Consider the following 21,174-nt stretch of genomic DNA (forward strand, 5'->3'; position numbering starts at 1 on the left):
GACGGGGCGCACTTCAGAGAACTGCGGATGACCGGCAGCCACGTGGCGCGCGGTCAGCTCAGGAATGTGGTACTCGGCCGCGCCACCCGGGACAAAGCAGAGTTCTACGAAGCCCTCTGACGTCGGCTCCGGACCTTTGCGCCTGTGTGTGTGTGCGACACGAGTATGTGAGCCCGCCTGCAAAAGGGCGGGTCATCTTCGGTGACGTCGAACGATGACTGGAGGAACGTTTCCGTTCGCTTGGAATCAAGAACTTATAAGCAGCGTTTGCCGGCTGCTAGGGTGTGCTCGTCGTCGGGAGCTGAGTGCTCGTTGTCATGCTCGAAATGTACTAGTGAGCTGTGTGCTCGTAAGCTGTTTGCTGTATGTTAGTCTTGCGGGCTCCATATGGGAGTCACGCTAGACTGTCGACGTATGTCTTGTCAAAAATGTAAATACTGCAAATAAACCCTGCTCGCCTAAGTCCCGACGAAGTACCAAGGTCTTCCCTACAACTACGACCGCTCCAACTCGAATAATACCAAGAGCGCCCTTTTATTATTATCTGTCTTAATATCGTTTGCTTCAAAAATGCCTCCAGTCGAGTCAAGTAAATATCCCACTTATCTTGATTTTCGTCGAAACTTGCGGTACCGAGGTTCGTAGCCAGGGCCATGACCGCCGATGCTCCGTAGACTCGATTACTTTCAGTACCCAGCAGAACTCCCAGCGCTACCGAGACGCCACTGTTCGTGGCGGGGGCTTCGCGGGGTGGTCACCCTCGTCGCCACTGTTGTAGCGGGTGGCAGAGTGACGGAGACGATCCAAGTGCACCTACCACACTGGTTTATTTCAGTGACAGCGAACTACATATATAGGCTGCTTGCCTATGACGTAACATAAAAAGAACGAATCATGTTTGACACGTGTGGCACAGCACTTCATATCAGATGTTGCTGAAGCTCAAAGCTAAATCGTCTCCTGACCAGACAACACACCGAACGCTTTTCTGCGCAGGCATGCTGAAGCGCTAGCCCCTTTTATTGTTATCTTCCTTTCCTCGTTATCTTCGGCTAATCTTCCTACAGACTGGCTAGCTGCACGTGTCGTTCCCATACCAAAAAAAGGTGACAAAACCCTAGTAACTAGTTATCGTCCGATATCATTAACTTCATCATGTTGCAAGTTAATCGAACATATTGTAACGGATACGAAAGGCGCGGACAAGAAGAGAGAAGAGAAGACGAAGAGAACGAAGAGTTTCAGAGGCCGGGCTGCGCTACGATCACGCTACGATCATCATCCATCGCCTGCAAATAAAACCATTTCTTCGCAACTCTTCGTAACAGTTGTGGTGGAAGGTGCGGGATAATCGACGCCCGAAGACGGAGGCTGAAGCCGAAGTTCTTCGACGGAACCGTCGCCTTGCTGGACTCCCACCGAATCTACCGGAGTTGAATATGTCCCACGACGCAGACGAACAACGGCCCATTCCAACAGCTGCGCCGACAAGTTCCGTTCTACAATTGAGAGATGCGCATCCCTTCACCGGAAGATCGGACGAAGACGTCGAGGAATGGCTCATTCATTATCCCCGGGTGAGTGCTGCCAACAAGTGGAACAGCGCTTCTCAGCTTTTGAACGTCGTGTTCTTTCTAACGGATACTGCGTTTTTGTGGTTCGACAATCACGAGGAAACGTTTGCAACATGGGGAAGATTTGTTTCCGAAATCAAAGAGCGATTCGGCGACTCCACGTCGAAAAAGAAAAGGGCAAAACAGACGCTACTGCAAGGTGAGCAAGTGCCAGGCGAAACCTGCACGACCTACAGTGAGGCGGTAATAAAACTGTGTAGGATGGTGGACTCTGAAATGTCTGAAGAAGACAAAGTCGGGCACATCCTGAAAGGAATTGCCGAAGACGTTTATAATTTCCTCATCGCAAAGGACAACCTGGCTTCCGTCACTGACATCATTCGGCACTGTCGTACTTTCGAGCAACTGAAGACGAGGCACATCACACCGAAGTTTGGCAGGCTAGCCAACGTGACGACAGTTGCAAGCGTGGACAGCAACCAGCCCCTCGATCTGGCATCAACGATACGACAAATAGTTCCGGAAGAGCTCAGCCTGCACGCGCAAGTGACACATCCAGGCACTCATAGCTTCCGCCTACCACCAGATTTCGAGCCAAACGTGGCATACTTCTCCCCGTATCCTGCGGCGAGGGGCACTGAGGATTATGAACTCGCGCCCCGACAGCAGCCACGTCTCTACGACAGAGGCCCTACTTACGACGCTCGGCCACAACGAGAGCAGCCGCGTTTTTACCCCCGAGGCTCTGTGACTTCTGTCAGGCCGCGACAAGAACAGCACCGACCCTACTACCACGACGTGACTTATGAACGACATAACGGATTTCAGTGAGCAGCAGAGACACGTTATCCACATGACAACGAACGTTCTCGCCGCCCACAGCAGCCTAGCATTCGTTTCGAGGAAGATGCTGTGAACCGCGACCCTCCCATGTGCTACAACTGCGGTTCCACAGGCCATATAGCTCGGTATTGTCGCTAAGGCCGTCAATCACGAAGGACACCACCGATGTTCTCGCCACCCAGAACCCGTACTTCATATGACTTGCGGACGACCGATTTGCTTCCAATGGACCACTTCTCACACGCGACCAGACGCAGCGATTCGCCAGCTTCTGAGCGCCGTTTGACGCCACCAAGTAAGCGTCCCCGTCGCTCTCCGTCCCCTCGGCGCCGTTCTTCGTCACCACCGCCGGGAAACTAGCATCCGCGGCCAATGGAGGTGTGGCTGTCGGACGGTCTTTGCAAGAAATACCTCTGCCTGTTGTGATGTTTAAAAACAAAGTGAATGTCTCGATTGACGGAATACCGACCATGGCGTTAGTTGATACTGGTGCGACTGTGTCTGTGATGAGCCTTGCTTTCAAAAACGATCTAGGCCACAAAGTTATCTTTTCTTGGAACGACGGTATTAGCTTTCGTGGAGTAGGCGGCGGGTGGCTTCAACCCCTTGGTGTTTGTGCTGTGAGTGGTTTGTTGGCTGGGAAAGTGTTTGTGTCGAAATTCCTTGTTCTTTCTCGTTGTTCAAACGATGCTAATCTTGGTATAGATTTTCTTGAACAGTGCGGCGCTTCCGTGAACTGTGGTTGTGGCGAAATATCATTGAACAAGTTATTTATATCAGCACAGTCCGAACAAAGTTAGGGTGGTGAAGAGAGGGACACAGACACTCTCAGTGTTCTTGATGAAGTGATTGCACCATCGTGGTGCCTTGCACCCGTTCGTGTTTCTGCAACTACTGTTGATGCTGATTGTGTTGACCTTGTAGTTAGGCCTCTCCGCATAAACTGTGCTAAAAAAGATATACTTGTGCCCTGCTCTGTTGTCCTGTGCATGACGAAAGGAGTCGCCACATTGTGGGCGCTGAACTGTTCTGCCACGCCGGTTGTCCTTCCTCGCGGTATGAAAATCGCTCTCTTCGATAAAACCGCATGTAGCTCCATAGCGGCACTAACTACGGACGTTTCTATAGCTTTCTCTCCTTGCGATAATCGCCATTCTGAAGAGCTAATGCTCGGCATGATCAGCAAGGCTCTCGGCACATCGGAACGGCAAGCACTGGTACAGGTCCTTGCCAGACATGAGGCTGCATTCGACTTCACGCATGGAGATGCACCCCTTCATTTACCGTCGTCCCGCGCTCGTCACAGAATAGATACCGGCTCAGCACACCCCATCCGCCGGAAGCCCTACCGAGCGTCATCGTCCGAGTGCAAAGTTATTGCAGAGCAAGTCAAGGAGATGATGAACAAAGGCGTCGTTCAAGAGTCATCTAGTCCATGGGCAGCCCCAGTAATCCTGGTGTGAAAAAAAGATGGCTCCTGGAGATCCTGCGTGGACTACAGACATCTAAACGCAGTGACGAAGAAGGATGTATATTCACTACCACGAATCGATAATGTCATTGATTGTCACTGCTTCTTACTTCTCAAACTTGATTTGCGATCGGGGTATTGGCAAATACCTATGGACCCTGCCGACAAGGAAAAGACCGCTTTCGTGACTCCAGATGGCCTATTCGAATTTAATGTTATGCCTTTTGGCCTTCGCAATGCTCCTGCCACCTTTGAAAGATTCATGGACACAGTACTACGTGGCCTAAAGTGGGAGATATGCATGTGTTACCTCGATGATGTTGTAATCTTTGGCCGCACGTTTGAAGAACACAACGAAAGCCTCAGCCTCGTTCTCGACTGCATTGAGAAAGCTGGACTGGTTCTAAACTCAAAAAAGTGTCGGTTCGGCGAACGTCAAACACTGGTCCTGGGACACTTAGTCGACAAGGATGGCGTCAGACCCGATCCTCGTAAGATTGAAGCGGTGAGCTTCAAGCCACCGCAGTCAGCACGAGAACTCCGCTCATTCATTGGCCTATGTTCGTATTTTCGTCGTTTTGTTCCCCGGTTTGCCGACATCGTTTACCCGTTGACAAGTATTTTGCGACAAAATGCATCCTTCAATTGGACACCAGAGTGTGACGCATCATTCTCTCAACTGAAGTTTATACTAACGTCAGCACCCCTCTTGCGTCACTTCGATCCATCTTTTCAGTCGATCCATCGACTGAAGTTCACACTGATGCTAGTGGAATCGGGATAGGAGCCGTTGCCTTAGCAAATCTGAACGCAATTATACGGTTACGGAACAGGAATGCCTGGCAGCCGTTTTCGCCATACAAAAGTTTCGGTGTTATTTTTACGGTAGACCATTCAAGATTATCACCGACCACCATTCTTTATGCTGGCTGGTCGGTTTGCGTGATCCCTCTGGTCGCCTCGCACGTTGGGCACTGCGCCTCCAGGAATACGACTTTGTGGTATCGTACAAGAGTGGCCGTCGTCACGCTGACGCAGACTGCCTCTCTCGGATTCCTCTTGCGACCACCGACTGCGATGCTGAGAATTTTGACGACTGTCTCGCTGCTGTTACTTCTACGTTCCCTGACGCGGCAGACTTTCAGCGAGAACAAGGGAATGATGTTACCCTCGATCTGCTTTTTGTCGCCGCCCGTACTTCTAAAGGCAGCGGTCGCTTTACTGTCCGTGATAAATTGCTCTACAAAACTAATTACTCCGGGCATGAAGCGCGTTTTCTGCTTGTTGTCCCCGAGAGCCTCCGCTCCGCCGTTCTACGCGCCATGCATGACGATGTGACATCCGGCCATTTCGGCTTCGTACGAACGCTGCACCGCACCCAGGAGCACTTTTACTGGCCCAAGATGAACGAAACAACCAAGCGTTTTGTCGCTAGTTGCGAAACGTGCCAACGTCACAAGCGACCGACCAGCACAGCCCCGGGTCCCCTTTGGCCATTGACACCACCCAGTACGCCGTTCGAGCAAGTAGGCATTGACCTTTTGGGTCCATTCCCGTTATCTAACAACAAAAACCGTTGGATAATTGTCTGCGTAGACCATCTTACACGGTATGCAGAAACTGCAGCCATACCGTCTTCTACCGCTGCTTGCGTGGCGGTCTTCCTGCTGCGTTCCATGGTCCTTCGTCATGGCCCACCGCGTGTCATCATCAGCGACCGTGGTCGCCAGTTCACTGCTGATGCCATTGAAGAGTTACTTCGTTTGTGCACTTCACAGTTTCGTCATTCCACGCCGTATCATCCACAGACCAATGGCCTCGTTGAAAGGACGAACAGAACGCTGACCAACATGCTTGCCATGTACGTCTCCTCCTCCAATCATAAGAACTGGCACGACGTGCTTCCATTCATCACTTACGCATACAACACGGCAAAACACGAAACCACGAACTATAGCCTATTTCATATCCTGTATGCAAGGTTACCGCGAAGCCCTCTGGACACTTTCTTACCCTTCGTACTGCACAGGGACGATTCTGTATCGAAGACTTTGTGTCTCGCCAAAGAAGCCCGTCGAATAGCTCGTCTTCGTACTCTGGCCTCGCAAAGTCGTTCGAAAGAGCGATACGATTACCGTCACGTGCAAGTATCGTTGGAAAAAAGTGACTTGGTTCTTCTTTGGACACCGCAACGCAAGCGTGGATTGTGCCAAAAGTTCTTGTCACTATATTCAGGCCCATTTGTAGTCGTGGACCGCCTGAGCGAACTCACTTACGTCATAGCTCGCCTCCTGTGCAATGGTCGGCGATCAAGCAGAGCTCAGCTGACTCATATTGCTCGCCTGAAGCCTTTCTACCCTGCTTGTCCATCCTGACTCGCCCCACGGGCTTCGTCTGCTTGCGGGGAAATGTAACGGATACGAAAGGCGCGGACAAGAAGAGAGAAGACGAAGAGAACGAATAGTTTGAGAGGCCGGGCTGCGCTACGACCACGCTACGATCATCATCCATCGCCTGTAAATAAAACCATTTCTTCGCAACTCTTCGCAACAATATTATAGCTAATGAAATAACCAAATTCCTAAGTGACAACTAGTGTCACTTAAGTGTCTCCTCATCAGCATGGTTTCCGGATGGGTTTTCTACTGTAAGACAATTAACCACAATTATTCACCCCTTTGCAAGTGCTCTTGACAAGTCAAGCCAAATTGACGTAATATTTTTAGACTTCAAGAAAGCGTTTGACCTTGTTTCTCACAATAAACTTATGGGAAAACTACAGTCGACAGACATATTATTAGCTAAGTGGCGGCTTATCTGTCTAATCGCAAGCAGTTTGTTTCAATTGATAGTTACTCTTCTAACGAACTTTCAGTAAACTCTGGAGTACCTCGAGGTAGCGTGCTAGGACCTTTACTATTTCTAATATACGTACATGAACGACATCACTAACGAAATTTCTCATCCTGTTCATGTTAGACTATTTGCTGACGATTGTGTGTTGTTTAACGAGGTTACTTGCCACGAAGATCAATTATTGCTTAACTCTGACCTTCAAAACATTCTTTACTATAGATAGTGCAGTCGATCGCTGGGGTATGGATTTGAACAGAGAAAGAACTGTTTACACGTCCATAACAAAAAATAAATATAACACGTCGTTTGTCTATAACCTCGACTCTGAACCGCTAACCAAAGTCAGCCAATATAAATATCCTGGAATCACAATAACCAGTGACCTCAGCTGGAATAGCCACATTTCTAACGTATGTAACTCCTCTTTCAGGAAGCTTTGTCTCCTCAGGCACATACTAAAGCATGCTCCCTCTGGTACTAGATTACTGGCTTACACTTCACTCATCCGACCGAAACGAATATGCATGCATTGTGTGGGATCCCTATAGGAAAATTAACACTAACGCTTTAGAGATGGTCCAACGTAATACTGTCAGGTTTATTTTTTCTACATATAGACTGAGTGACTCGCCTACTATCCTAGTGAATCAACATAATATTCAAACGCTACAGCTATGCAGGAAAATACAACGACTGAAATTTATTTTCTTGCTTAAAAACAACTGTTTGTCCCTCAACCCACAGGCTTATGTTAAACCACTTACAGCGCGTCGAACACGGCATACCCGCCGTGGTTGCTCAGTGGCTATGGTGTTAGGCTGCTGAGCACGGGATCGCGGGATCGAATCCCGGCCACGGCGGCCGCATTTCGATGGGGGCGAAATGCGAAAACACCCGTGTAGTTAGATTTAGGTGCACGTTAAACATCCCCATGTGATCGAAATTTTCGGAGTCCTCCACTACGGCGTGCCTCATAATCAGAAAGTGGTTTTGGCACGTAAAACCTCATAATTTGATTTTTTTTTACACGGCATCGTCAAGCTGATTCTTTAACACCTTATAACACCCGAACTAACCTTTTTAAGCTTTCCTTCTTCCCGCGCACTGTAACAGATTGGAACAGCCTGCCATTATCAGAATTGATAAACACCGATACTATTGAACGCAGGTGTCTTTAATATTAAAGATATTGACATGGCGACAAGCCTTGTTACTGTTTTCTTTTTCTTCTCTTTACACGTGAATTTTGTTTGATACTTTCCACATCTTCCTTACTCTATTATTTTCAGTATTTTGCAATGGTCGCTCGTTCAACTTCTGGTACTTCACCCCCCCCCCCCTCTTGTGATAGTGGTTGCAAGTGCTCATATATGCATGTGATACTATTCTAATGTTTGTCAAGTTGTCTTCCTTCAGTGTACCTTCTCTTAATCTTACTCAGTCGTCGCTTTCATTTTTTTTCGGATATTTACACACGTTGCATTGCTTTTGTATTTCTTTTTCATATGTGTATATATATTATACGTGCATGTGTAAATATTTATGTATTCTGCGCCTCCCACTTGGGCTCCCATTTGGGCCTGCTTTATTGTATAAATAAATAAATAAATAAATAAATAAATAAATAAATAAATAAATAAATAAATAAATAAATAAATAAATAAATCTTATGAAACAACACAAGTTGAGATAGTTTCCGTCTATTTGCAAGCAGGGCAGATTAAGTATCGATTTCATGTTAGTTACGCTGGAAGTTCGATGGCAGTTACTTGGGATAAAACGTGCTGAGCGATTCTGCGTTGCCTCTAAGTTATTGGTAAGAATTGCAAGGCCAGGGTCTCAGACTGACGAGGCATGTTCGATATTAGATCGGACATAAGTGATGTATAACTGTCGCTTGAGTGATGAAGGTGCCAGAGAGAAGTTTCTTTTCAGGTAACCAAGCATGCAATTGGCCTTTGATGTTACGCTCTCGATGTGTTACTTGCATGAAAGGTCATTTGCAATATGTACACCGAGGTATTTATCTGTAGTTACGGATTCAAGCGCCGTGCTGTGAAGAAGATAGTTGGGGCAAGGCATGTTATTACGCGATACTCTCATTGATTTACATTTAAGAAGGTTGTTTCATTTTCCACATTTCGCACCAAGCAGAAATATTATTTAGGTCAGTTTGAAGGATTATTGTGTCAGTATAATTAGAAACGGTGCGGTCGATAACGCAATCATCAGCAAAAAGACCGACAGAAGAAGCGATGCTAGTAGGTAAATCATTAATGTAAATCAAAAATAGTAATGGGCCTAAAACTGAGCCCTGTGGCACTCCGGAGGGAACAGGTACCCCTAGAGAATCGGTTCCATTCACCGTGACGAATTGAGTGCGGTTAGAAAGAAAGTCGCGTATCCAGTGTTGTACAAAAGGGTCAACGTTTAGGCTGGTTAGTTTTAGCATAAGGAGTTCATGGTTTGTAATATCAAAGGCTTTCGCAAAATCCAAGTATATGCAATCAGTGATGAGGCCGGTGTCAAGGAATGCGTGAAGGTCATTAGTAAATGTAGTAAATTAGTTGACGCGAGCATCGAAAAAAAAAAAAAGAATGTGAGATGAACTTAGACGTTTTATTTATTTTTATTCTTCCCCGCTAGAACTAAAAACGTTTTGCGCATAAATGAACTTATACTTGGCGACCTATTCTTCTTGCGTTACCTAGCAACAAGATAGCGGCGCACCAGACGCGCCATATGATGCGCCATGCATCAGACGTGCCGCCGAAGCGAGCGAGGCAGGCTGCGCATGTGAAGTTTGCCTCTTCGGCGACCCTTCTCTTTTGGGTGTTTTGCTTATCTATTTCCTCAAAGGTCTCTTGTCGTGACATTACATGAGGGAGTAGGAGAGTTAGTGACAAAGAAAGATGCTACAAATTAGAAAGGGATATTTTCGGTGAGTCGCTTGAATGCAAGTGGGTCGATGATAGTGGCAACTTCGGTGGGCAGGCCATTCCAGTTTCGTGTTCTGCGCAGGAAAAATGATTGCTGAACAGTCACGGCATGGGCTTGTGGGGGATATAGTGTGTTAAAGTGACTGGTGCGAACAACGCGATGTGCTCTTATGTACGGGTTGTCAAAAGGCAAAGAATGGAAAAAAAGATATGAAAAAGGTTAAGACCTGCTATTCTACGGCGTGAGGCTAGAGAGGGTAAGTTTATTTAGAATTTTAGTGCTCAGATGCTTGAATTGTACGAATAAGCTGACAGAATAAATCGTGTAGCGCGGTTCTGAACCGATTCGAGGGCGTTAATAAGGTTACTGTGGTGGGGGTCAAAAATAGCATCGGCCTACTCCAGCTTGGGCTGCACAAAGGTTACAACAGCAAGTTGTTTAATAGAGGGAGGAGCGAGGAAAAAGTTACGGCGTAGATAACCTAGAGTACGATTAGCAGAATTTATTATGTGGTTAACATGACAGGTCCAAGTTAGGTCACGTGAGATATACACACCATGATATTTTAATGAATCACTTGTTGCAATCTGCATGTTACTGATGCTATAATTAGGCATATCGCAGATATGACGACGATGAATAGTCATTAACACGGTTTTGGCTACATTTAATGACATGACTCAAGTGTTACACCAATTTTGTATGCGCGATAGGACATTTTGTAATGCCAAATGGTCGGTGGGGTTAGTAACTGCTTGGTAAACCACACAATCATCTGCGAAGAGTCGGATATGAGAAGAAATATTGCGAGGCAGGTCATTGATGTATATTAAGAAAAGGAGGGGACCAAGTAGGGTACCTTGAGGTACGCCTGAAAGCATGGGTGTTAAGGATGAAGAGTGTGAGTTAGCGTATACGAACTGCGGACGGTTAGTTAAAAACCCTCGAATCGAGCTTAGAATACACGGATGAAAGTTAAGACGGGATAACTTTATTAAAAGATGACCATGAGGGATCTTATCGTACGCTTTTTCAAAATCTAAAGATATTGTGTCAGTCCGGATGTTACGATCTAGGTTTAAATGTAAGTCGTGCAAGAAAAGAGCAAGTTGGGTGTCACAGGAATAATTCTTGCGAAAACCATGTTGACTTGGGTGAAAGAAAATTGACGGATGTTAGGAAGTTCGCAATATGCGAGTATAAAATATGCTCCATTATTTTACAAGACACGCTTGTTACGGAAATAGGGCGGTAGTTAGTCGGTGATGATCGGCTTCCTTTCTTGAAGACCTTGCCCACCTGTCAGTCATGTGGAATTGAAGCGCTGTTAAGTGATTCCTGGAGTATGAGTGATAAAAACAGGCTACACACATGTTAAGTATTATTTTAGCACTTTAGCATTGATACCGTCTACTGCCGTGCATGACGAGTTCTTCAATGATTCAAATACTTTGACAATGCCGATGGGATCGAATGTGATATTTTGTATGAGCGGATACGCGAAGTATGGTGGATCGGGCAAGCCGTCAGGTAATTCATTAGTAAAAACCAAACTAAATGTTCTGTTAAGAAGATCTGCACCCTCAGTGCCAGGGGTCGGAAGTCCGGAGCTATTAAGTGAAATCTCATTCCATTGATTAGGATTAATAGTTTTCCAAAATCGCTTCGGGTTAGTTTGTAGCATAGCTGGTAAAGTGGTAGAAAGAAACTTGTGTCTAGTTGGAGAGGTTAACTTGTCATATTCTTTCTCGAAGAATGATGGGTGTAACGTTAAGGCATAAGAAAAGAGCAGATTGGGTGAGGGAACAAACGCGAGTTAATGACATCTTAGTTCAACTAGAGAGAGAGAGACAGAGGAAAGGGGAAAGGCAGGGAGGTTAACCAGAGGGGAAGATCCGGTTTGCAACCCTACGCTGGGGAGAGAGGGGAGGGGGAGGTAAAGTTATAACAAAGTAGAGAAAAAGAAAGAAAGGAGCGTAGACATACAATCACAGTCGGTCACTGTCGCCGCATACTGCCAACGCACAACACAGTACTACTTGCAGCACTATAAACATCTGTTCAGGCTACAGCCGCTTGTCCAATTCTGTCGCCCTCAAAAACCGCAACAGTGCCCTCGTCGCCCTCTGCTGCGACGGCTTGTGATGGCGGCATTTCAACATAAGTTCCTCTGTGAGAGGACTTCGGTCAAAGCGCGCTATCGCGATTGCGAGTGATCGTCTCTGTAAATTAACATCAAGAAAAAGAAATGGGCAGGACATGTAATGAGGAGGGAAGATAACCGATGGCCATTAAGGGTTACGTACTGGATTCCAAGGGAAGGGCAGCGTAGCAGGGGATGGCAGGAAGTTAGGTGGGCGGATGAGATTAAGAAGTTTGCAGGGACGACATGGGCCACAGTTAGTACATGACCGGGGTAGTTGGAGAAGTATGGGAGAAGCCTTTGCCCTGCAGTTGGCTTAACCAGGTTGATGATGATGATACTTTCTCGACTGCGTAATACTTATGCCATGTGGAAGAAGAATTATATCGTTTGGCTGACCGAAACAGCCGTTTTTTCTTATTATTTAGTCATTTGAGATACATTAAACCCTGGCGATGTTCTTTCTGTTATTGTAATGGTGCGAATGTAAAGACGTATAAGGCGATGTATCTCTGCTTTGAAAAGCTGCCAGTTCGACTCGAGAGAATTTAGTGGAAAGTTAGCGATGAACGTATCGAAGTACTCAGATAATTCTCGGTTCATGCTGACATAGTACCCTTTATCATAGAGTGTAAGTATTATTTTTTTGTTTCTTTAGTACGTTGCAATGAAACAAAATGTGTGCTGTCAGGTGGTCGCTCAAACCGCGCAATAAGGTGGCGGTGGTGAAGTTAGCAGGGTGAGTTGTAAGCCGAATGTTATACACGTGTTTAAGAAATCGCTAGCGGGGCTGCTTTTAGATAATGTAGAGGCAGGATCAGACCAATCAATAGTTAGAAAATTAACATCGCCAAACAGAAGGACAGGACTGTTAGGATATGTTTTTGCTAACGTATTTAAGGCTTCGTGAAGTAAAGGCGTGAAAGAACTGTCGGCATTAGGGGACCGATAGCAAATACCAATCAGAATGTGCGGGTGTGTAGCAATGCATCAAATCCAAATCATTTCCAGTTGTGAAGAGAGGTTTACAAGTGAACAATGTAGGCTCCGCTTAGTGGCGATTAATACACCCACCGCGCGAGTTATCGAGTCTATCTTTTCGAAAAATGTCAAAATGCGAGAGTTAAGGGAGAATTTCGGTATCATCGATTGATGAGTTAAGCCATGTTTCTTTTAGTAGTAAGACATGGCAAGAAGATGAGTCTATTAGACTGCACAGTACATCACGCTTGGGAACAACACTTGGAATGTTAGCGAGCAGGAATGTTAAAGGCTGACCGTTCCATGGATGCGGTGTACAATTTGGTCTCAATGATGGCTAAAGGCGTTCCTCAAAGACCTGGTTAGAAGTGTGGTCGAAGTAGTAGGTTTGTGCCCCTACGATAAGCTTTTTATGTCGCAACTTGTACCACAGTTTACGGGCCCTCCCAAACTCGACCAGGCGTTTCTGGGCAAGGCGCGTGCTCGGGGCGAGATATTGTGCAACGGCATAGCACGTATCTTTGAACTTCCGAGCCGAAGGAAGGACATGATCTTTGCTTTTAAAGTGAGCGAACCTCACAATTATAGGCCTGCACTTTCCAGTTTGGAAAGAACCAATGCGATGTGCACGCTTAATATCGCGGCGTTCTATTTGTACGTCTAAATCTTGTTTACAATGTGCAATAATGATTTTCTCAGAATCAGATCCTGATTCTTTTGGTTTATCTGCAATGCTGTAGAAAACAAGATTATTTCTTCCAGATCTATTTTCAGCAATGTTTATCCGGGCAGACAGTACAACGTATTTTCGGTGCTTATCTCATGAAGTTTGCCCAATTCAATCTGCATGTCATCGATACCAGCACAGGCTGTCTCAATTTTGTTTAGCCGTGGTTTAATTTCACTGAACGTTTTATCATGATCAACTAGTTTTTTTTCAATAGACTTTAGCTCTAGCATTACCGTCTGCCCAGATTGCAGTTCTTTCAAAACATTACTCTCTGTCGGGGCTGGAGTTATGTTGAATTCCAATGGCGGAGTCGGAGCAAGTTTTTCTGCTCGTTTCGGAGCAAGTTTGTTCCAATGGCAGAGTGAGGGCGGGAGTAAGTTGTTCCAATGAGAGAGTCGGAGGGGATTCAGAGCGGGAGTCACTCCGTGGAGCAGAAAAAGATGCTCCGCCAAAATCGGTGGAGTGGACCGGAACTCTGCGTGACGTATTTTCTTTACCACGTTTGTCTGCTGGGAGGCGCCACCGGTCACGACTCGCGAGGAAGCAAAAGCTGCTGCACGCGTGGCGAGATATCCATTCCGCACTTAAAAAAAAAAGAACAGGTGAACGGCGCTGAAGAGACAAGTGACCGGTGCGGTGGTGCTGGGGGCAAACAGCGGAAGGAAATGACAACACGCAAGGTATCCTGGGTAACTCGGTGATAGAACTTCCGCTTCCGCCTTGCTCCGGCGGCGCAGGTTGTGTTCCACTCGCGGATCTGGAGGCGTTGCTCTGCGCCCGAGTCGAGTGCTCGCTCGCGGAGTCCGTCGGCATGCTCCGTCTCCGCCATTGGAATTCAACATTAGCTTCGGCATCACCAGCTAGCATGAGAAGCTTTAACAGCACATGCGCGTAATCACACAAAATGGAACAAAAGCGCCATGGGCCCGGCAGCACAAAGAGTACACGATCGCTACTAGGCTTTGCGTAAAGGCAACAAGAGTTCGGTACCTGCTCCAAGAAGAAGCGTGGAACGGACCATCGCTAGCTTGCTGCCGGGCCCGCTGAAGGGAGCGTTGCTCGGGCGTAGCTTATTAACCACGCATGCACAGGATGCACGGACGTGGTTCCGGTGTTCAGATGACTTAGTGAATGCCACGATGCCTTCAGATATGGTCGGCGGCCATGTACAAAGTGAGCGGACCGCGATGTGCTGTCAGTGAGTCGGTGATTTGAAGCCCAGGACGGCTCCGCTGGCTCCACCGCAATACGCCCGTAGAGCGGAAGTGTTGCGCCTGGACTGAACCTGGCGACAGATGCTAGGCACGGGGCGCGAAAGCTGGAAGGATCCAGGTGCTTCAAGCTCCAAAGTCCGAGGAACTGCACTAGGAAGAAGCATGGAACGTTAGCGCAGGCCATCGCTAGCTTGCTGCCGGGCCCACTCATGTATGTCGCATTCATGGCGCAACTGGATGTAGCCCGTTTATTGGGCTTCCGGCGTTTTATTGCGTGCCTTCTGCATTTCGACATGGCACCACTGTCCTATTGGACTGCGACAAGGTGAGAAACGTTATTTGACGGTCTGCGACGCATTTCAAGCAAATTTAGTCTTACGGCACGACACCGAGACTATAGTGGCGCAGTTAGCGGAAAACAGCTCGGCCCTTCTGGCGCAGTTAATTTGAGTTAATGACGCGTACTGTGAGATGTTTGCGACGCTTTCTGTGAGCCCCAACATTATTGTAACTTTCGGTAGTTTTTGGGCACGCATGCCACACCCGGATTCGTCACGCAGTTAGCGAAAAGCAACTCGACCGTGCTGACGACTTCGCGTGTGCTGAATCGTACTGGTTCGTGACGCATTCTCTGACCCTCCAACGTTATTGCACTTCGGTACTTTTTGGGATACTTCTGAGGTACGCCCGCCGCGCCTGGCGTAGTGCCGCAGTTAGCGAAAAGCAGCTCGGCTCTGCGCTGCAGTTTCGCGTGTACTGAATCTTACTGGGAGAAGTTCGTGACGCATTCTCTGACCCCCAAAATTATTGTGATTAATTTCGTAACTTCTTGGAATACATTTGAGACATGCTGGCCGCGCCTAAGGTTATGAAGCAGCTAGAGAAAAGCAAGCCGGCCGTCGCGACAGTCCGGCGTGTACTGAATTTTAGTGGGACAAGTTTGTGGCGCTTCTTATGGCCCAGCAACAACATATAACTTCTTTCGGTAATCGCGCTTGTCGAAAACGCGACGAGCGATTGCCGAGTGATAACACGGGAGTGTGTTGCTTGCGCCGGCAGGACACGCAAACGATAACTCCATGGAGCTCCAGAACCAAAAACTTCAATATTCTGTCTTCTGAGCGACTGAAAAGACGCTTTGCACCCACGATTTGTCTTGAGTGCGACTAGAAGGCATTCTGCGAGCATCCAGCATAGTCTCGTTGAGAGCCTGTGTTGTGGCCACTTATTGTATACGCAGCGTACTATCGCGTCGGCTAAAGCCAAATTATTTTGGAAACACGCAGTTGCCCATGTATTTGTGCTCTTAAAAGGCAGGACATAATGGCCGGGAATGAGGAATGCTTGAAAATCAGTTCTTCATATTTTATGGCATTGTTTGGGAGGACTATATTTGCTACGAAATGTATGTGAAAGTGTATTTCTTTGTAATCCCGCCCATTCACCACTTACGCACGTTTCGCCTCTACACGCATTGTTCCTGTTAGGTCTGTATACCAATACGATACATGCTTGTAATGAACTTTTTTTCCCTCTGATGGCGTCCGGTGGAGCTTCGCACGGCAACTAGTGCTGCTTACCTGGTCCCAGAACTTTGGATGAATGCACAAAAAGCCCGGTACGAGCGTTTATATAGAGCACAATAAACATTTCATCATTTCAGAACACGTCTTGCGTTTACCTCATTTTATTGCACGTGGCATAGATTTGTTAAAGATCGTTCGCAATCATTTTTAGTAAATAAAATGATTCCGCGCCAAGGCCGCGCGTGGTTCATCACTAGAAGCGAAAAAAAAAAAAAGAAGCTGCGCCGATCAGCGGAGCCGGCGTGGTGTGTACGAGCTGGCGTTCAAAACGCGCGCGCCAAGAACCGAAACCGGAAGGTGCTATACCATCTGCTTGGTGCGCTGCAGTCAATTAGGCCGCTGGGCTGTAGGGAGTGTCCGCTCTTGTTGAATTTCTTTCTCTATGGCGATATTGTCACGTGGTAGTGGCGGTAGAGAAAGCAACAAAACTGAGTGACGAAACTAGTGTTCCATTGGGAGAACCTGTGCCCTCAAAAACAGGCTGCGCTCGAAGAACAACGATAGCGGCTAACACAGTTGGCGATCGTCGAAAATCTGATCTGCCAGTCAAGCGCGGTGGCTTTTATACACGAGTCATCAAAGGTTCCGGAGCAATCTGCGGTATCCGCTTGTCTTCCGGAAAGTTCCACACCATTCGCGTAACACGTGCAATCAGATTACAGAAGCTTCGTAGACAACACAACCATCGATAACATTCGAGAAAATTCCGGCACATGCGGGCACGTACCGCGCTGAGCGATAACATTTGTTAGATGGTGAAAAGCGCTCACCCGCAAAAGATAAACGAGGCCACGTGTCAATATTTCCAATTTTGACATGTTCCCATTGTTTGGATTTTATCACAGGATTGCTTTATGATGGTATTTGCGTTATATCTTCTGTTCAAGTTTCTAGAGTTTTGGTAACAATGCTTGGAGGAAGCTACCCTGCGATTCAAGCTCTGAAATTTTTCAATTTACTTCTTGTAGTTGCTGTGAACCAATTTTGAAATAACTAGTCTGTTCCTCTGACAACATGTGCTCTCTATTATGCTAAATTTGAAACTTTAGCACTCTTAGTGTTTTTTGTTCATTATTGTTTGTGTGTACATACGAATCTTGTTTATGTATGTTATCATCATTGTTGATCAGTCTCGAGTTCATGAAGAATTGTGTTTGCGAGTTTTAGTCATTGCCAATTACATTTAATTCAGTGTACTTTGCATTTCTCCTAAATATTTGGTTCAAACCTATATAAAATAAGTATTACTTCTTAAATAAATTATTGCTCTCATTACGTGCGCTCTCGGCACAAACTCTGGTCTGGCCGCCTGTCAAGAGGCGCATATTTTTTCTTTTGTAGTGAGAAGCCTTTTCCCTTTGCTTGTCAAGATGCATACTGTTAAGAATGGCGAGCTGCAAGGCAAAATTGCCACCCAATTACGACAAGGGGGGCAAAACGCGCATTCCGCCCTCTCCGTCGCTACAGCTAGGAGGCGTTCGAAGAAGCGGCCTTTGTGCTGAAAACCGCCTCCTTCCACCAGCCCCATCGACATTGTGACGGAATGAGTTCGGTGTGTGAACAATGGTTGCGGAGTTCTCCAGCGCGGACCTGATTTGACACGCATGGACAAGCTGCCGCGGGAAAGACGTATTTTGGTGCTTCTCATGCCTTGTCCGTGACTCAAGACAACGAGCTACCCACGATTGGCACCGATACTTCCCGGAACGGCACCCCTCCAACGCCGTCGTTTGGGCATCGGAATGTGTGTGCCTTTGTGTACGTAAACTGTTCCGCGGAGCGGCAGCAAGTTGCCGATAAGTAAACAAACAGTAGCCGCCTCGTATGGCCGGCGGACCGAGTGTATAAAAACTGTTGTTGTGCGAATGCTGGTGACACTTCTCTTGAGCAGTCATGTTAGACTGATTCACTTCTCTCATGCAGTCATGTTGGACTGATACTCTTTTTCTCAAGCAGTCATGTTAGACTGATTTAATTTCTGTAAATAAACCCCTTTTCCTTGTTCTCGATGAGAAACAGTTCTTCACTTCACCAACGACCTCAGCGTAAATAAGTTGGACGACGGCATGGGCCAGCTACCTTCGAATTCATGCCGTACTCCAATCTTGGCAAAGGACCACGAGCGATGGGATTGAGCCCCCAATCCTGACAATACCAACGGCTGCAGTGTGGATTTCCTTTCAGGGACACGTTTATTATCACGAGACTCATTGGATGATGGGGCCTCCATAGGCAACAGCGTGCTTGGCACGGCACCAGGAGCTCAGTTGCACTAAACGCTGACGCTTCGACTTATCTGAAGGCTACGTAATTGAGTTTCACATTACCTTAAACCTTTCGAGACCACCTCTAGAAAAGCTTTCTGATAACGCCTTAAAAGCGTTTAGAAATCATATATCAATAGCCCTGGTAAAGGGATCATTTGTCTTCCCTAATCTTACATTTAGACCAGCTTTCTGAATACGTTTACACGACCCGTTAGAGATTATCTCATAAAAATAATTAAGCCACACATTAGCAGCAACACGACGTTTTAGCAACGAATCTGTCTTACTCGTGTCTTCTTGGTGGATCGTCACATGACCAACCACATCGTCGATTGGCATGCTGCGAGCATAATCACGACAGAGAAGCGCCTATCTTCAAGGCTACACTTAGACATTCAAACGACTGGAAACGCGATTAACCGGACGTGAGGTGTCGAGATAGACACGCGCACTCTGCGCCACCTAGCACTTAAATGTTCGCCCCCTTTTGGGCTCATATTCGTTGTGAACAAGCGACCCGTAGCGGTCTCGAAACGCCGTTGTATGGTGTACGTCCCTTTTGAACCTTACGCCCCGACCACTGGCACGCGCCGAAAGCTTCGGCGCGCGCTGGCAAGCGAACGCGTCGCTTCGCTTCGGCTGGAGGGAAAGAGCGCGCAACCACTGGAGACAAGCTCCGACGCGCGCCGAAGCTCGCTCCTCGGCTGCGGCGCACTGTTGTCCGGCCTAAAACAGCCTGCTGTAAACTAAGCTTGAAACAGTCAGTTAGTGATCTGTATGTGCTTTTAGATATAAGAAACATTTGAATAATGAATATACACCTGCCACAACAGTTTGTTTTTATTTTTGAAGTAACAATAGTGTACAAAATATCGACATCAGCAAGATGCAGTGTCTGCAAGATCGCTTAGCAAACACCTGCACGACGATGCCATATATCAAAAACTGTTGTACCATTTCATTTTTTGGTAGCTTATTGCACAGCCAACTATGTAAGGATTAGGCGTGCAATGTATAACTGAAAAAATCTGTGTTGGAAAATATTGCCACGTAGTTGTGACGCTAAATAAATAGTGCCGGCTCAATCGCAACGATAGCGGCGAGCAATGTCGGCAATCGTAGAAAATCTCATCTGCGGGTCAAGCGCGTCGGTTTGCATACGTCAGTCGTCGAAAATTACAGGAGGAGGAGGAGGAGGAGGAGGAGGAGGAAAAAAAATTGGAGGACGCTTAAGCTTCGCCTTCAAGAGTGGAACGCGACAGCGTTCCCGTCAACCCGCCAAGGGGTGTAAGACAATGGGCTACGGCGCAGCGACTACGCGCCCCGCATCGGACGCGGTGAGCGTCGAGCAACGCCGCGTTCGGCGCGGCAACGAAATGTGCACCTGAGCAAGCGACGCACGCCTGAGGCTTAGAAACAGCTCGTTTCTAAGGCAACACCGCGTTCACTAGAGGCGCTTTTGTACCGCTTTGAAGCGTCGAACTCGTCGCTGAGTGGTAGAGTCTCTGTCTCACACTCCGGAGACCCTGGTTCGATTCCCACCCAGCCCATCTTGCAAGTTGTTTTTTATTCATGGAGTGCCTGCTGGGGTTTATCGCTCACGGCCAACGCCGCCGACACCAACGCCGACGACACCGGCTTTTCTGCGACACGAGCTCCTTAACGCTGTCGCGTTAAAACTTTATTCTGGTCCTGTACAAGGTGTTCCCACCTGCCTGGCTAGTCCCATGTCGGGACCGGGAGGTCAAGCCTCCTAGCCCTATCACGGGCGTACTGTACAGCCAGGACTTGAGGGATATGATCTGATCATTCCTAAAAACCGATTCCGGGAAATGCCAGGGTCGAGCGACCCACACTTCCAGAGCAGATGTTCAAGCGTGCATATCTCCTTTTCGCATGCTTTGCACACAATATTCATGTCTGAAATGTCGTACCATTCCTTTATTTGTGCAGGTGAATAATAAGACTGTGTTTGTAATTGCCTAAGTGTAACTGCTTGTGCTCTGTTTAGCCTGTAGTGAGGGGGTGGAAACTCCCTCCTTTCCATGTACTAATGTTTTGTAATTTCATTGTATGTAATGAGCGCATCTCTCTGTAGGTTCTCCAATCCAGCAGAATCTAAACCATATGTAAAAGCGGCCCGGTCTGTAAGGTCGCCGGCGACGCTGTTGGCCGATTCATTTGGATTGACAGGAATGTCCTTAAGTGAACCAAGGTGTGCCGGGAACCAATAAATGTAACGTGTAACATTTGTTTGCATTTGGTTAATTATTCTAGCAGCCTGTGGGGCAATCTTTCCCCTATTGAAAGCTCTAATAGCTGTTAGCCTATTCGCTAGTGCCCGCGCGCCTTCCAGAAACTACAACACAATTCGTGTCGCGTATGCAATGAGATTAGCAAGGTTCGTCGATAACAGACAGAACCATCGATAACATTCGCGAAACTTCCGATACGTTCAGGTGCATCCTGCACCGAGCGATAACGTTTAGCATTTGTTAGCCGGTGAAATACGGTAACCGGATACAGATAAACCATCCGTGTCAATGTAATTATGCTTGTTGGTGCATGA

At 47.2% G+C, this 21,174-nt stretch overlaps 1 protein-coding gene across 8 annotated transcripts in view; it reads right to left on the reverse strand.

Annotated features, from left to right (window-relative positions):
* LOC135918004 (nidogen-like) overlaps nt 1-21,174 on the reverse strand; it is a 382,953-nt gene that overhangs the window by 56,923 nt on the left and 304,856 nt on the right. For 3 of the 8 annotated variants that reach the window (XR_011507287.1, XR_011507286.1, XR_011507284.1), the window contains one exon: nt 14,529-14,902. The exons of 4 other annotated variants lie outside the window; for them this stretch is intronic. Coding sequence is in view for 1 of the 4 variants with exons in the window: in XM_070521487.1 (XP_070377588.1) it covers nt 14,734-14,897 (164 nt within the window). In the remaining 3 variants the exon portion in view is untranslated. Of the gene's footprint in view, nt 1-14,528; nt 14,903-21,174 lie in introns of those variants that run through there. One more of the 8 variants, XM_070521487.1, reaches the window with a different exon arrangement.

This window comes from Dermacentor albipictus, chromosome 7 (genome assembly GCF_038994185.2).
Source record: "Dermacentor albipictus isolate Rhodes 1998 colony chromosome 7, USDA_Dalb.pri_finalv2, whole genome shotgun sequence".
Taxonomy (NCBI): Eukaryota; Metazoa; Arthropoda; class Arachnida; order Ixodida; family Ixodidae; genus Dermacentor; species Dermacentor albipictus.